The 17,614-nt window shown below is 39.1% G+C and overlaps 1 protein-coding gene across 1 annotated transcript in view; it reads left to right on the forward strand.

Moving 5' to 3' along the window:
- Nucleotides 1-2,627: 2,627 nt before the first annotated feature.
- Nucleotides 2,628-17,614, forward strand: part of EEFSEC (eukaryotic elongation factor, selenocysteine-tRNA specific) — a 267,221-nt gene continuing 252,234 nt past the window's right edge. Inside the window, exon 1 of the mRNA XM_060239699.1 lies at nucleotides 2,628-3,126. Coding sequence (XP_060095682.1) covers nucleotides 2,817-3,126 — 310 coding nt within the window. The 5' untranslated portion in view covers nucleotides 2,628-2,816. The remainder of the gene's footprint in view (nucleotides 3,127-17,614) is intronic.

Here is a 17,614-nt window from a genome sequence, read left to right on the forward strand (position 1 = left end):
AGCTGTTTTTCCTAGACTAAACGTTTGAGGTTACAGGACATAGCCTTGTTTCACATAAGCTTCCAAATTTCAGTGGGACATGCTGAACCCTGAAATTGTCAAATAGTGTATTATTTTTGGACAGAGCAGAGTAGTGCCTGTGTGAATGACCTTCACATTTTTAACCCATCCCAAAGGTCTGACTTCCTGCCCTCTCTCCCATGAGTTTTAAGAACTCTGCCAATTAATAGCAACATTTTGTGAAGGAACAGTTGAATGCATAGAAGAAGAAATTGGAGAGATGGGTGTTACATCTAATTAACAAAGAAGAGGAAAATATTTTTGTGCCCTCTTCTGTTTCTTTATTTATGATGTGCAAGGTTGTGTTGGTGTAACCTTAGCAATATCAAGTCTTTTGTTTTCTTCATGTCTTTGCTGGATGCCACATTTGGAGGTCCCAAGAAAGTATACTAGAAGTTTCTCAACTGCTAAAATAAGAATGTTAGTTGTCTAATATGGATACTTTAATTTCTAACGGAACAACAAAAATATAGGGTTGCCAGGTCCTCCATATCCGCTGGCAAGGGATGGAATGGGGAATAGGGTTGCGAGATTAAGGTTAGGAAACTCCTAGAGATTTGGGGATGGAGCCTGGGGAGGACAAGGTACTCAGTGGGGCACAATGCCCTAGAATCAACCCTCTAAAACTAACTTCCTTCCTTCCTTTCCCATTCTGCATAAGCATGGCTTAGAGCAGTTTACAACAAAAACAAATACAATAAATAATTTAAATTAAAACATTATAATACCTAAAACATCAACAGATAAACCAGTGCACCTTCCAAGATAGTGGAAAAAAGATTTTGATTTCCACAGACCCCCTATAGGGTAGAGGGGATGTGGAAGGGTGGGGGAATATGAGAGTGCCAGATTTTGTACTGCTGTATCACTGTCCTTAACCAAATGCCTGGTAGAACATTTCTGTGTTGCATGCCCTGTGGAAGGGTAGTAGATCTAGGGGAACAGATCTCTGTAGCCTGGAGATAATTCTGAGGGATCCCCTGGTCCCACCTAGTGGCTGGCACTCCTATAAAAATACCAGAACAAAAGATGTCAATTGTCAATTTTTGTTTGCCTACTTATATTTTACTTATGTTAGGTTCTAGGCTTTTGTTGCTTTACTTTACTGAATATTGTGGAATTAGTCCTGTAATGAGACCTTTTACTGTATACACATTCTGCAGCTCCCAGATATGTTTATCCCATTGTTTTCATCCCATTGTTTCAGACCCCCACGATGTGGTTGGAAACCCAAATACCAGTCTTTATTATACTGTGTAAAGAATTGTGGATCAATTGCAATTAGGTGAAATGTCACTTCATATGAACATACTAAAGACTAAAGCTGGTGCATTGACCATTCTATTCTTCTTTAGATTGGCTTCACCACTGGTTTGTTGTTCTTATAGAAACTGCCAGAATCAAATGCCAGTAGATATGAGAATTTCATGGATTGGTTACTGCTTCCCTTGGTGATATATTAAGTTACATACAAATCAATGTAGATATTTCTGTGTGAATGTGCAAATGTGTATATATTTATATGCTGTACTTGTGTTGTGGCCATAAACACCCTTCATACCCTGTGGGAATGTAGATGGTATGTTTGACATGAGTATGCAAATTGTATCATCACAATTACACCCTTCTAAAGGGGTAAAGCTGCAGTACTGCAGTCCTAATCTCTGCTCACAACCTGAGTTCGATCCTAGCGGAAGCTGGGTTCAGGTAGCCGGCTCAAGGTTGATTTAGCCTTCATAAGAACATAAGAGAAGCCATGTTGGATCAGGCCAATGGCCCATCCAGTTCAACACTCTGTGTCACACAGTGGCCCAAAAAAATTATATATATATATATATATATATATATATATATATATATATATATATATCTCCGCCGCCACCACCACCTTCCATCCTTCTGAGGTCGGTAAAATGAGTACCCAGCTCGCTGGGGGGGAAAGTGTCGACTGGGGAAGGCAATGGCAAACCACCCCGTAAAAAGTCTGCTGTGAAAACGTGAAAGCAACATCACCCCAGAGTCGGAAACAACTGGTGCTTGCACAGGGGACTGACTACCTTTACCTTTTTAAATTCACAAGTTTAGAAGGGTGCAATGTTGTTTAGGATTGCACTGAGTTTCTTAATCCAAAAACTAAAGCTATGTAAATACTTTAAAAGCAACCAAAAGCACAACACAGAGTAAGCCTCCAAAATTCTTCACAATTCTGTCAGAATGGAAGTTGAAAATAGAAGCAGTGAGGGAAAGGGAGGGAAAAAGATATCACAGGCTATTTTTGTTTTTTTAACATCCTGAAGAAGAATTCTGAAAACCTGAAAGTTTGCACACTGTTTTGTATCATTTTGATTGATCTTAATAAAAGGTATTTACTTGACTTCTGTTTTTTTTTTTCCTTTTCCCATTTGGCTATGGCTTAAAGTATCGGCTGTCTACTATTCTGGAGAGTTTCTTCAGTTCATCGTTGAGCCGCTCTAGTTGCCCAGAATGTTTCAGTAAAGCCTAGTACAGCTCCAGTAGTGTGTGAGAGATGATTCATAAATATATGAACAACAGCCCCCTCCCGGGTTCTGATTAGAGGCCGTGTGATGGGATGTCCCAGCCGCACTTAGTAGCTCTTGGGGTATTTTCCCGCACAAATCCACCGAGGCAGGCGCGGTGGTTGCCCGGAACGACCCTAACGTAGCCTGTGTTACCGCGGGGGTGTTGTTAGGAGCCGGACCGGCTAGTGAGCGAAAGGAACGGCGTTCGAGGCATCCATGGCCGGTGTAAGCGTTGTTTCCCCCGTGCCGGAGCCCGGAGCGTTGCTTCGGCTCAATGTGAACGTGGGCGTCCTGGGCCACATTGACAGTGGCAAGACGGCGCTGGCGCGGGCCCTCAGCACAATCGGTTCCACGGCCGCCTTCGACCGAGCCCCCCAGAGCCGAGCTCGGGGCATCACCCTGGATTTGGGCTTCTCCTGCCTGTGCACCGAGCTGCCCTCACACCTGGGGCTTGGGCCTGGGCAGCTTCAGCTAACCCTGGTGGATTGCCCGGGACACGCCTCCCTTATCCGCACCATTATTGGCGGTAAGAAAGTGGGGGGAGGGGAGATCGGCAGGTGGGCAGGCATGGCGACCTTGGCCAGGGATTGAACTGCTGAGAGACAGGGAAATGCAGCCAAACTCATTCCCTCGCCTCTTAAATCTTCTGTGGCCAGAGCGCGGTCCGCAGCGCACTTATATAGCACGCAGACTTTTCCCCTGGTTTCTAATCAGTAAGGTCCCACAGTCATAAACGCTGTATTGCTTTTGGGCAGAGATTGTGTGGGTAGTGCACAACCGATTAGCATAATATTTATGTTTAAATAAATAACGTAAGAAATAGAACAAAGTTTGAATCTAGTGGCACCTTTAAGACCAACAAGTTTTATTGACCAACCAAGTTTGGTCTTGAAGGTGCCACTGGATTCAAACTTTGTTCTGCTGCTTCAGTCCCAACAGGGGTACCCACCTGATTCTAACGTAAGAAATGAATGTGTTCTCTCTATGCTTACATGCATCGCTAGAAAGAAAAGTAAGATTTGTGGCACTTTCGAGGCCAACAGATTTATTCATTTTGCATGTAAATAGTAATTTTAATCCTATGCTTCTTCCAAGGAAGGCAGGGTGGTGTATACATTCCATCCTTTATTTTGTCCTTACAGCTGCTCTGTGAGGTAGGTTAGGCTCAGATGATTGGATGAACGTCACCCAATAAGTTTCAAGGCAAGTAGAGATTTGATCATGGAGTCTCAAGATTTACACTGGCTCTCCATTATTTATGAGATTACTGTTCTTAATACAAATAAGCAAACACAAATTTATGTGTGTTTATATATATATACACACACACACACACACACATTTTAACATGAAAATACTGTAATTCCAGCCAAAGCAACAATTTTAACTCGACTATTTGGCTGTTAGGATTTTGCTTCATTTTTTTTATGGTTTAGGGAGGTGTGAGTTGCTTTCATGTTGCCCAAACCAGTGCTCAGATAAATTGAGGACTGCTAATGTAAAGAATACCTAGTACAATCTTTAGTTGTTTCTTTTAAGAAAATATGCCAATTTATACAGCAGCTCGGTTTCTGGATTCTATAATTTAAAAGACATTATTGAGAATGGGGGAATGGTATTTGTCATTATGCTTTCTTATTTTGAACAAGCCCTCAGCCTCAGAGTTTGACACCCCCCACCCCCAAGAATCTTGTATTTTATCAGTTTTTCATGCCTTTGGGCAGATAGTTGTAGAAAAAAGTAATAGAAATTTACCAGCCACTAACATTCCAGCTTTTGTCTTTGACAGATGCTCAAGCCTGGTCTTTGGGAAAGTTCCCATTGTAAGGGCCAGCCAACCTTTTGTTCTTGCATTTGTACATAAAGGTATAGATTATATTGTTAAGAGAATTTCTTTTGTTGATTGTGAGAACAGGATCATAATTTGGAGAGCTGTATGAAGAAAATTATATTGCATAGCTGTATACCATAGCTGTCCTCCCAAGGAACAAACGTCTTTTAATTTCATGGCTAGTCACCATCTGTAGTGATCTTAGATCCCAGAAATGTGAAGTCTGACGCTACTTCCATGTCTTCCCCTTCTATTTGCCAAGGTGTGATGGGGCCAGTTGCCATGATTTTAGTTTTTTTGATGTTGAGTTTCAAGCCTACTTTTGTGCTCTCCTCTTTCACCCTCAACAAGAGGTTCTTTAGGTGCTCCTCACTTTCTGCCATTAGAGTAGTGTCATCTGCTTATCTGAGGTTGTTGATGTTTTTCCTGGCAATCTTAATTCCGGCTTCCAATTTCTCCTCCCCTGCTTAAAGTGGTGATTAAAATTCCATACTCTAAAATCAGTGTTGTATCAAGTGCTTCTACTAAACAAATTTATAAGAGGATCCTATTATGCAACTCTGTATTTGACCTTGCATATACTTTTTGAGACAGCACCAAGAATCTTTTTTCTAGGATAAAACTTTAGGTTTAAATAAATGCAGAATATCTGAACACTAACCAAATAGAAGAGAAATGAAAGATGGAAGTAATCTTTCATTCTCTGGGCTGCATTTTTCTTACAGACTTTGCCCTTGAAAACAATGCATATCATGCAGTAAATCAAAAGAATTTTTTACCTACATGCCAGGAATAGAGAATGCTACAGATACTTCTGCCCCTGACACTTCTGAAAGGTTGGGTGGTAAGATTAAGGTTATAGTGAAGGTTGGATTTAACCTGTCAATTTAGCTTCCTTCCACATTGTACTTCTGTTAGTTTCAAAAAAACCATTTTGGTCTTCTTTCAGCACCAAGTTGTTCAAAGTATATTTTTAGATCAGACAAGGTGACTGTCAAAGTAAGGCTTTCCAGGTAGTTCAGTTTGCATTATGCTGAATATTCCTCTAAAAAAGTCTATACCTCCAACTAGGACCTGAGTGGTTTCTGCCAGAGTTCAGTGATAGGGGAAGCCTGCTGAGAGGTTATACAAGTTAATCTTCTGAAAGAAACTCAATCCCCATATTTTATTTTAAGGCCACTCTGTGTAGCAAAGTAGTTTAACAAGTAGCAGATTTTTTACTTGCTGATAGTTAATTTCATGCCCTACAAAGGGTCAGCACACTAATATAGAAGAACATGATTATTTCACCTTAGCCTCCCCTCCCTCCTGCCCCCCACACACATAGTGCACTCGCTACTGAACTGTTTGTTTTAGGTTAAGCTGTTTTTAAGATGTCCTTTATCTTGCTGACTTTGTGTTAACTGAGAGAGCTTCTGTAAGAGCATTTTCAAAATATATATTGCCTATTGTTCTTTATGGAAGTACAAAGGCCAGAGGAAGTCTCTGAGCATTTTAGTTTGAAAACTATTGCTTGACCCAGATTGTCTAAACCTGTGGGAGGAATTTAGATGAAGCTGTAGTTTTGTAATTCCTTGCACTTGTCTGAACCTTTGACCTTTTTACTTTTGACCGGAGCTTCATTGTCACCATTTGTCCCTGCAGTTCTTTTCAAAGACTGCTGCTTACAAGTGTCTGTTTCCACTTTGCTGCTGTGTTCTTTTAAGAAAGGGTATTAATTCATACCTGATACATTGAAGGGCCAAGACTTTTGAACTCTTGTAAGGGTGGGGTGGGATGGGCGAGGAAGGGTAATTGAATATAGTAAAAGTAGGTTTTGGTGATGCAAAACACTGTAATGAAAATCCTGGAAAATCCATAGAATTTTGAGGTGGTTATTATGGTTCAAAAATCGTTCTGATGTAGATTATTTGTAAGATTATAATAGCAAAGATTTCATTTTCCCCCTAAATGCTTGTATTCAGCTCTGTCATCATTCTTTCAAATTAAACATTCATCAGTTTATATACCTGTCCATCAAGTGTTGGAAGTGATGAAATAGTTTCTTCTCCTCTCTTGATAAAGTAAGGCAGCAGTTGATCAAAAAGCCTCTTTTTGCCCTAATAGATACTGCTTTGAAAGCCATTTTATCTCAAATTTGAAAGCCATCTCATCATTTTATCTCAAATTTATCTCATACTTTCATCCTACATTAGGTTTCACAGATTACCAAAACTGTAGAGAATGTCCTGTGTACTTTCATGAATGTAGCACAGTTGCATCCAGAAGCTGTGTAGGGAAATGTTTTTTTTCCAAAATGAAAATTTAATTGTTTTGCTAATATGCCCTATAAGATTTTTACAGCAGTTAAAATTTTTTTTCTTGAACTGGAATTGCATTGTGAAATTGATTTGTGTAGATGATACTAGACTACTGTAATATGCTTTATGTCCATCTCCCCTCAAAATCAACTCAGAGATTCCAGATGGTGCAGAATGTGCATCTCAGCTATTACTGGGAGCTAGATGGAGCATGCAAATCACTCCCCTCTTGCAATTACTCCATCAGCTGCCCATCAGTAACCGGGCTCAATTTAAGTTGTTGACCATCCCATGCAAAGTTCTCCATGGCCTTAGTTCCTTGTATCTGAGAGACTGTCTCTCCCCCTGTGCTCCACCATGATAGCTTCGCTCATCCAAGCAGGGCCTTCTGCATGTGCTAACCTGCAAATGGGCAAAATAATAACTGCCTATACATGTACATTGTCCATTATGCTTCCCCCTTTATGAAATGATCCTCTTAATGAAGTCAGGAAGTCCCATTCCTTGCTTTTTGCAAGCTATGCAAAACTGAATTATTCAAGAGGGGGTTTCTGCACAGATAACAGGGCTGTAATGTAACAATTCTGAAAGTCACTTGGGCAATGAGTTAGGGAGCGTCAGGGCTTTTTTGTAGAAAAAGCTCAGCAGGAACTCATTTGCAAATTAGGACAGACCCCCTGACATCACCATCATTTCACACAGCACAAAAAGCCCAGCAGGAACTTATTTGCATATTAGGCCACATCCCCTGATGCCAAGCCAGCCGGAATTGTATTACTGTGCGTTCCTGTAAAAAAAAAAAAAGCCCTGGGGAGTGTGATCTGTTCTGCTGTACATAGTTCATACTTTCTATGACTGTAAATTAGATCCTACTGTATAAGTTTTGCATCATTTTTAACATGTCATGTTAATATTTAATTATTTGCTTCTGCTCTGTTTCAGATTTGTGGTTGGTTCCAGATATCTACTGTCCAGACCCTATTGCATTGTTGATTGGATGTCTTTTCTGTTGATTGTATTGCTGCATAATTTGCTTCGCTGCATAATCTGCCTTGTGTCCCAATGAGAAAGGTGGAAAAGGTGGACTATAAACTTTTGGTTGAGGACAGCAATGGGTACCACCCTATCTGGCACTCCCCACCACCTTTGTTTTCTCCCACTTGCAGAACAGTGATGCTTACCATATTTAATGTGCCAAGATCTTTAATTTTGATTGTTTTAATTTTGGTTTTATATGGTATTTTTTGTTGTTAACTGCCCTGAGCCCTGTGATCTCAGGGAAGAGTGGTATATAAATTGAAATTATAAATAAGGTAAACAAATGAAATAATTAAATAATTAGATATATGTGCAGGATTTGCTGAAAGGTAGTGATACATTTGTGACTTCGAATTTTGGACCATAGGAATTATTTTTAAATATAATTCTAATTAATTTTTCCATATGGATTTCGTAGACAATTACACATAACTACACAGGTCCAAACCAATTCTTTAGCGGCAAAAACAGTTTCAGAACCTGCACCGTTTTTTCCCCCCTGCTACACAGTGATGTGTAGCAAGTGTGATGTGCTGGGAATCAGTGTGTGCATGGTGGTGGTGCTTTTCTGTGTAAATGCCTCCAATTGCCTGCACAAGTCATTTTGTTCTTAGATATATGTTTGATAACTCAGATGGGAAAAACGGGCTTGGAAGTTTGCATGGGAAAATGATGGCCAAGGAAAGGGTTAAAGACCTCCTTGTCAGTTTCTTCTATGATATTCATTCATTCATTCATTCATATTAAATTCAATTTGTTGGCATCTCTTCCCTAAAAATAGAGCTTGGGGTGGTTTACATCATAGGTACATAATTAGATAATAAGATTTAAAACAACATTAAAATAATAAAACATTGACAATAAATCACTATAATATCCATATGGTGGAAAAAATTTTTATACCTACCAAACTATGGATGTCAGGGATATGAAGGAATAAGGAGGGAGGTGGGGGGATATGAGAGTGCCAAACTGTTGCTGTCCTCAACCAAATGCCTGGCAGAACATCTCTGCCTTGCAAACCCTACACTATCAGTTTTACCACACTTTAATAATGCTTGGGAGAAAAAGCACCCCTGGTTTCCAAGGCCATGTTCATTGCTGAACAGTTTTTTGTTCTTGGACTGGTTGCTCTAATGTTGTGCACACTTACATTGCAGTAAGTTCTGATCTCTGCGTGTACCATGAATCAATGCATTACACATACTGTAAATTGTCCTGTTGGTACTTGAATACTTGTTATGTATATTGTTTTCCATTAACAATTTATTAAATTATATCTACGGTGAACATTAATACAAGTTATCCACCACATAACTCTGTCAATCTACTATACCGTTCATCCACAATATACAAGAGAAAATTTTCTCCAATTAATCCACATACAATTAATACACTTATATCCTAACCAAGAGTCATTTTCTATTCTGAATCTTATATCACTCATTTCCTCTATATTGTATTCTCCATTTATGTGCTCTTCTATTGGACTGGAGCCTGTATTCCACATTTTATCTGTTCTAAATGGCATGTGCCTAAAATAAAGGAGGCACAAATGTAAAGAGAGTACAGAAATCTGTTGCTGATACGAAAAAAATCTGTTTTTAAAAGCAGGAGGCAGAATCTCTCTGTTGGATATTCTAGTGCACAAGAGGGCAGTGTTTGCTTACAAAGTAGACCTTTATGATAAATGTGTAGGGTAACAGGTCATTGCATTTGAATTGGAAGAAAATAAAGGGTAAGGTCTGCATAGCCTGAAGTTCGAACCTGAACTCTGCTTCATCACTGCAATGATGTTTTCCTCTTAAATAGAAAGGGGAGGACATGTTGTCTGGTGAATTTCCATTAAAAAAAAATATTGTTAGCTTTGTCTTTGGAGTCCAGGCACCTCTCTTTTCAGGGAAAAAAGGTCTTGCATTTCATTTAATTAATATTATTAACTATTGGAGCTGTATTAAGTGTTGATCATCTGGGAAGAGCAGGTGACTGGTCTTCTCACTGTATTAAATTAAGGGTCATATTTAATATTCATAAGGATTACCTGAATCATGAATGATATCTGAATTGTGGAAGTTTAAATATTAGCGTATACACTGCTGCATCAGGCCACATCTCCGTACTCACATGAATATAAACAAAAGAGAAAGTTACGTATAATTCGCTGCATTCTGAGATTCCTCCCACCCCAGCCCAGCTCCTTATTTTGTCTGAGACAAAATGAACTAGGAGTAATGGAAAAAATCTGGAATGGTAGTCTTGGTGTAAAATAACCTTGGATTGTGACTACCTAAACGCTGTGCTTCTTGAATATGCATTGTATTTGTTTATTTATATCCTGCTTTTCTTCTCAGTTGTGACTTAGAGCAATTTAGAAGATCATTCTCCCCTTCTCCATTTTCTCATAATAAACACCCTGTGACTGTGAGCTAGGCAAGGCTGAGAGTTTGTGACAGGCCCAGGTTACCCAACTAGCTTCCATGGCAGAAGTAAGAATTTGAATCCTGTTCTCCCAAGATCCTAGTTCAGCATTCTACCACTACACTACACTGGGCTTTAATGTACATTTTTTGTTTTAGCCTGTGACTTTTAGAGCAGCTGTTATGATCTTGAAATCTACATTTGTTCTAATGTAAGTGAGTGACTTGTGCTCCCCCGGCCCTCAGGAGTGACTCAACTGTTCTACCAGGAAGTGAAGGTGCAGGGAAAGATACTTGTAATAAAAAAGGTATTTCACTCTGATTGGATTGACTGTCATGGTAGGGAAACGATCCACTTATTCCGATAGAAAAATGCAGGAGGTCTTATACTTGAAAATTATTTTGGTTTCCTGAAAGCTTGCAGGCAAATGCGAGTGTAAAATAATTGATATTTATGGTTGCATAGTTTGCTTTTTTGAAGTTGTAGCAGAAGCATTAAGACCAACTGAAAAAAAAGTAGCAAGTTGACTTTTGGATGCCACAGAGCCCTTCCTCAGATCGGATGTTAAACAAAAAGTAGAGGAGAAGAAAAAAAGAAAAGAGGTATTGCCAGTAAAAGGTATGGCAGAGGTCTTCTGCCACAGTCTAAAGATGGTGATTCAGGAAGTTCCTTGCAGCCTTACTAAGTTCATTAGGGTTGTGAACAAAAAAACTCAGGTTGCAGCAATAATTTTTAATACAAATGCGGAATTTGATATATGATACTCTCAGGTTTCTGTGTTGTATAATAATAGTGGCCATAATGGCCTTTTCTTGTTAAGAGAACTAGCCAGATTTTGATCTCTTCTTGTCTTGAAGGCATTCAATGTATACCTGTTAATTTTTATTGCCTTCTTTGCATACCTCCCAGCTCTGTTAACACCATTGTTGTCAGAGCAAATGCACCAAAACACCTGGTTTTCTTTGAATTTGGAGGAAGTGACCATTCCATTTTGGTTTGTGAGATGCAGCATGGGGGGCGAGCTCATGAGCAAGGGATGCAGCTTCTTGGTGGTAATTTTCTGCTGGCTTCTTATGTGCTTTGTGTGCCTTGGGTTGCTTCCCATAATGGAGCAAAATAGAGTGAGATTCCTGCAGTGAAAGACAAGAACAGACCACAGGATAGATATGATGGCAAAGATATTGTGCATTCTGTGAGAGAATATTTTCTGTGCTATCTGGAAATTTCAGATTAAACAGCCATTTGGAAGTGCTGCTCCTTTTAAATAGTTTGCTTTTCTAAGCATTACAGGCAGGATAAATACTAATAATTCCTGTTTCCCATATTCTTATCAGTACTTCTACCAAAATGTTCTTGCATAGCCTATCTAATCTCTTCAAGTGAACATCAAATGATTAGTGTCGGCTCCCAATTTGAATTATGATTTCTGTTTCAAGCCCAAGCTGATTAGTTTTGTGTTAGATGGTAATTATCAGCATTACCAGCATCAGGTGCTGTTGCATCCAGGCATAAACATTTGTGTGTGTGTGTGTGTGTAAGGTGTGAGTGTACACATGCAATAAGAGAAGGTGAGCAGAGAATAAATGTTTGATATATATTTAGATATTATTAAATTGTTGTATGTTGGGGGTTGTAGCTGTTTTCAGTTGGTACATTTTAGTTAGTACAGGTTTTCAGTTAGAATATTTCTTCAACTTCCTTTTTGAAAGATTTTTTGTATGTTTTTACTTTGGTGGTTTTTCAGGTGATAGCCCTGATTTTGGTTAACTTCTTGGGAATGCTGGAGAAGTGAATCTCCTAACAGATAATCTTACCTATGATAACTCCAAATAGTAAATTTTTATTCACACATCTCCTTTCAAGGTTTTTTTTCTCTTCTTTTTGGATTTAATGGGATATCTTTTTTATTTATATTTTATAAGAGATAGGCAAGGTGATAAATATATAATTGGATCTCCTTTTACTAGTAAAAACGTATTCAGGAGTTGCTCAACATCTTTTCATCCTAAGCCTTAACACTTTCACTTGTAAGAAAATTCCATCAATAATACCTTCATGTTAGTATTTAGTACTGCTTTATTTATTTATTTATTTATTTAGAATTTATATCCCGCCCTTCCCACAAGTGGCTCATATGGATTTATGCTACCATGTATGGATATTATATAGTGTGCAAGCCAGATTTTCTTTTCATTGCAGTTTTAACTTCTTGCAGCATACTTATAATCTTTGCATATTTCTCTTGCACACATGTATACATTCATAGTAAAGAATATTGGAGAGGCAGAATGAAAACGTGGGCCTTCAGCAAAAATTAGAGGGTTTTGCTGTATTTGGTGCCTAACCTATGTGGAAATTGACAAACTACTCTTTTCTAACCCATACTTGCGACTTCATTCAGTTATTATAAGAATGGGAATTTAGCCTGGTATGTTTTATAAACTTGGAGATGGCTCAGGTTTTCTCTAAAGTCATCAGGGTGTCATGGGCCACAGATGTAGATGCATGCAAGCAGGCAGGCTATTTAGTTTTGTGAACTATTTTGTTTTATAAGGCTATATTAGTGCATGCTACACTTTATGGACATATGAGAAGATAAGTGTTGTTCCTGCCTGTTATAGGGCTCTGGAAACCTTGTGCATGAAAGGACTCTACAATATTTTAAGGAGTGTTTCTAATAAATGTGTAATATCATGGGGGCATTGATAGGAAAGAATGGCAGCTTCTCCATTTTTTGTTCTTTGTGTACTTTTATTTGTTTTTAAAATCTGCCTCCTGTTCATGTTCTTGGCAGTATTTTATTTCAATGGAGAAGAAACCCTTCAGAAGGAAGCAAAAACTGCATTTTAAAGAAAGAAAGCGAAAAAAGGTTATTTTTTTCTCTTTATGTTTGTGTCCTAGAAGGTAACATAAATGCCATATATGTGGCTAGTGCTTTTCTTGGAAGAGAAGGCATAGCCTCTAGCTGATAAGTGTTATTGCTGGGGCTTATCCCCTTCCCGAGCAATTTTGAGTCCATCGAGAGATCCCCACAACCATTGGAAGGTCCATGGCCTGTGATTACATCTCGTGCTTGGGTGAAGTTCTAATGACGGTAATTGTTTCCTCTTTTCAAGTCTGTGGTCCCTTCATCAAAGACCAATGCGGAAATTATGTATTTCTGCTGTAGAGTGGGAGGTCATAATTACCTGAACCTGTGGTTGACTTTGGGGGATTCTGAGGGGTGTTGGGACAGCGGTTATCCACGCTGACATTCTAGTATGTGAAATGATTTAAAGTGTGGCTTTTAAAGAAGCGAGTAACTACTGCCTCAATCTTCTGTGGGGCTTTCGTGCTGTTCTTGCTGTAGCTTGACAACTATTAGAGAAGGGCCATTTACGAGAGGAGTAATGCCACTGGTTTGGATTGTTGGGAACAGTGGAAAAATTATTGCATAAGAGTTTGTACTTGTGTATTGGTTGTGAACTGTTACGGTAAGGCTTCCATAGGAGGTAGACTGTGAGAAATGCAGAACAAACAAAGGGTTGAATGCCATTGGATGAGGTGCAAATGTTCCTTATGACTTGGAGCCAGGTAAACCATATGGATTTATGCTACCATGTATGGATATTATATAGTGTGCAAGCCAGATTTTCTTTTCATTGCAGTTTTAACTTCTTGCAGCATACTTATAATCTTTGCATATTTCTCTTGCACACATGTATACATTCATAGTAAAGAATACATTCCTCAAAGGTACAGATTGTGCAGTTCTAGTCTAGATTAAGTAGCATGGATAGTACTCTTTTAAAGCTTTTGTGTAAGTTTATAAGGCACAAAAGAAGAAATATTTATGTCTGCTTTTGAAACTATCAAGTCACTTTAAAGATTTTTGGTAAAGTTTAATAGTAATAATGTCCAGCCAGAACTAAACATGTATGAGTCCTTTGAAAGCAGTACATTTTTAGTGTGATTAACTTGAATTGGATTGTGGCTATAATACTTAATATTGATAAAACACAGCAATAAGGCTGTCTATAAAATATAATGACGTAAGCAACCCCTCAAGGGTAGATGTGTCATGTAAGCATAGCAATGTGCTCATTTGATTTAAGTATCTTTTTTGCATGTTTAGGTTACATTTTCTGCCAAAATGGCATCTGAAACAGCATGTGATAAAACAATATGAAATAATAAGAGGTAGTATTTTATATTCAGGCTGTGAAGCTATCACCAGAAACTTTGGCTTTCAAAGGTGGTGATGTGAACAAATGGTTCTCCAGAAATGACCCTCCTGCAATAACTGATATGGAAAAAATACAATATTCTGGGGGGAAATTCAGAGTTTTAATTGTCTGAACAACTCTTGAACCACACATGCTGTGCTATTTTGTCATACTAATTAGCTCTGCCCTGTTAAGTCAGTGGGAGAGGTGAAGGTTGTTGGCTTTCACAGGAGGTGCTTTCCCATTTCCAGCTATGTTATGTGGCTGATGCTTTTATCTTGACATATGCATACTGTGTCAGCCAATTTGATCTTAGGAGAGCACTGAGTGTGATCCTCAAACCTCTTATTCCTCATTGTTACCATTAAAGACATTGGTAATGTTGCAGATTAAGTGACTTGTTGATTGTAGCTGGTAGCCTTGGGTATTTATAAACTGGATTCCAAACGATGAGCTTGTATTTAAATTTCACTTCAGAGAGAGAGATTGGGTGAGCTTGTATTGAAATTTCACTTCAGAGAGAGAGTGGGTGAACAGTTGCTGATGGCAACATAATGAAATATAATTCATATTTTAAAATCTTCACATTTTAAAATCTATTTCCATATGCATTCTATGGTCATGAGAGTGCGCACCAAAATACATTCCATATTGATATAGGTCAGGGCTAGGGTGGGGTGGGAACATGGGGTGGTGATATCCCTTCAAAGTCAATTGATGCCAGTGGCCAGTGGCCTTTGATAGATGTAATTCTGTTTAGGATTACATTGTGTGTCTGTAGTTTCCAGTGCCCTAATATAGAGTATAGATGAAAGTTGTTCTTATAATGCATTGCGTGCATGTGTACTTGGGTGTAAGTCCTATTATATTAAATGGCATTTGTTTCCAGGAAAATGTGAATCAGATTGCAGTTTGTTTGTTTGTTTGTTTATTCATTCATTCATTCATTCATTCATTCATTCATTCATTCATTCATTCATTTATTGATCGCAGTTATATCCCGCCCTCCCCACCAAAGCAGTCTCAGGGCAGCTAACATTCATAGTAAAGAATTGAATTTAGAATTGGATTCAGTGAATCTTTTGACTAAATCTTAACCAGTTCTCCATACTGTGACTTCTATACCACTTGGCTTTTGTTCATGCCGATCTCAACTGTCTTGTGGTTCTCAACATGGCATTTTCAAGTGGTCAAGGATGATGTCGCCTTCTTTTCAGAAAAATTGGTTGGATCCATCCCTTGTTCTTTCTGAAGCTTTTGTGACTCTACTCTGCTCCACATGACTTTGCAGTGCAGTATATCTGCAACTTGTAAAGTTGCTCTCCCCCTTTTGTTATCCGAAATAATTTCTTTTCTCTGACAGAATCATAATTTAATTGTAAGTATGTTAGTTTTAGGGATTTAGCATCCTTAGCACATTTTTCTTCTGTAAGTACAATAAACATTTAAAGGTCATTCCCCGCCCCCCCCCCCCCCATGAAAAAGGTATGGGAGACTTACAGGAGAAATTAGATGTTTTGGCAACAAGAGCATATGGCAGACATCCATTTAACACAGGATTGCTAAAAAACTGCGAGTACCTAAAAATCAGTTAGCAAAGATTGTTCTCAAAAGTTGTAATAGTTGTGTGTATCCTATTACTCTGTGCATGGAACACAGTTTAGCGTGTTCTCTTCTGTTCATGCAGCCCATTCCAATTCCCAGAAAGATCGTTCCCAGGGTGTTACAGGATCTGTGCAGAGGAATAGCTGTACGGGGAGCTGAAGTGAAGAAAGACAAGGGAATGAAATTACTCCCTCCTCTTCTGCATGTGCAGCTCCACTGAGAAAAGGAACTGACCTCAACCCCTTGTCCCTCCTCATGTCAGCATATCGACACATGTAGCTGTTCCTTTTCATGAAATCCCCAACCCCAAGAATGATAATTCGGGTGGCTGGAAGAGGTTGCTGGAACTGGGAAGAATTCAGGGGAGCTCCATGTGCCTTCTGTTCATAGATGGTTGGATACAAGTTACTGTCATGGTAGCTGCTCTGTTAGAAAGTATACACATAACATAATTGACTGTTTAATGTGTGTTGACTGAATAATGTTAACAATAACGTTATTTTGTTACTAGTAACAATCTGAACTTGCTATTGTTGACAACAAAAAGAGTGCAGTCCAGAGGCTGCGGAATAATATTTGAGCTTAATAATTAGTTACTGCTATTCCTAAGCAATTTAGGTTATCCAAACATGACAAACCAATATTTATTTATTATATTTGTATCTTACTTTTTCCATCCAAGAACTTAAGGCAGCATGTGTTTCTGAGCAGTCTTCTCTCCAGGCACTGACCAGATCCACATGTCAAACTTCAGCAAAGATTCTGCATAATAAGCTGTCAGGCTGTGATCAGGACTGTGTGGACTTCAGCTAGGGTTCCTGTTCACATGATCAACTCAGTGCTGACATTGATTTTATGAGTGACTTTTGCTTGTCCGCCAAACAGGAACATGTACATGCATCAAGAAATAATCCCTTGAAAAAGTATAGCTTAGTTTAGGATTGCACTAGAAGAGAAGCATCTCCACTGTAGCTGCTTTCTGCTGGTGCTTCAGATAGAGGCTTGTGACTTCCAATAGCCGTGGGTCCTCATCTTTCTGCATAGCAGTGGGCAGGCCTTGTATTCAGTGGAAGCTCACAGGAGCACAGCTCCTGAACCTTTCTGAGAGGTCCACTTCCTACTTCCCACCAATCCCTGGATGAGCTCCACAACCTATTTTTCTACAAAATGACCCCTGGCAGTAGGTATTTCATACAGTGGGGGGAAAACCAAGCTGGCACCTGCAATGCCCCTGTGATTCTCATTAAGACTTTCAGACTGAAGAAACAAACTTCTTAGTGAAATCAGCCTCTCAGTAAAGCCAATGTGAGGTATTAGCAATGTAAACACAGCATACATTTTTTCATTATAAACTCTTATTTGGAAGTGACTTCTACTCCTAGTAAGTGTATAACACGCACAGCAAAACACTACTACTTGACTAGCCCCAAACTCCGAGCAGATGAATCTTTTGTCTGATGCAACAGGGGTGGCCAACGGTAGCTCTCCAGATGTTTTTTGCCTACAACTCCCATCAGCCCCAGCCAGCATGGCCAATGGCTGGGGCTGATGGGAGTTGTAGGCAAAAAACATCTGGAGAGCTACCGTTGGCCACCCCTGTGATACAACAAGGCAATC

This window comes from Heteronotia binoei, chromosome 5 (genome assembly GCF_032191835.1).
Source record: "Heteronotia binoei isolate CCM8104 ecotype False Entrance Well chromosome 5, APGP_CSIRO_Hbin_v1, whole genome shotgun sequence".
In the NCBI taxonomy this organism is placed as follows: domain Eukaryota; kingdom Metazoa; phylum Chordata; class Lepidosauria; order Squamata; family Gekkonidae; genus Heteronotia; species Heteronotia binoei.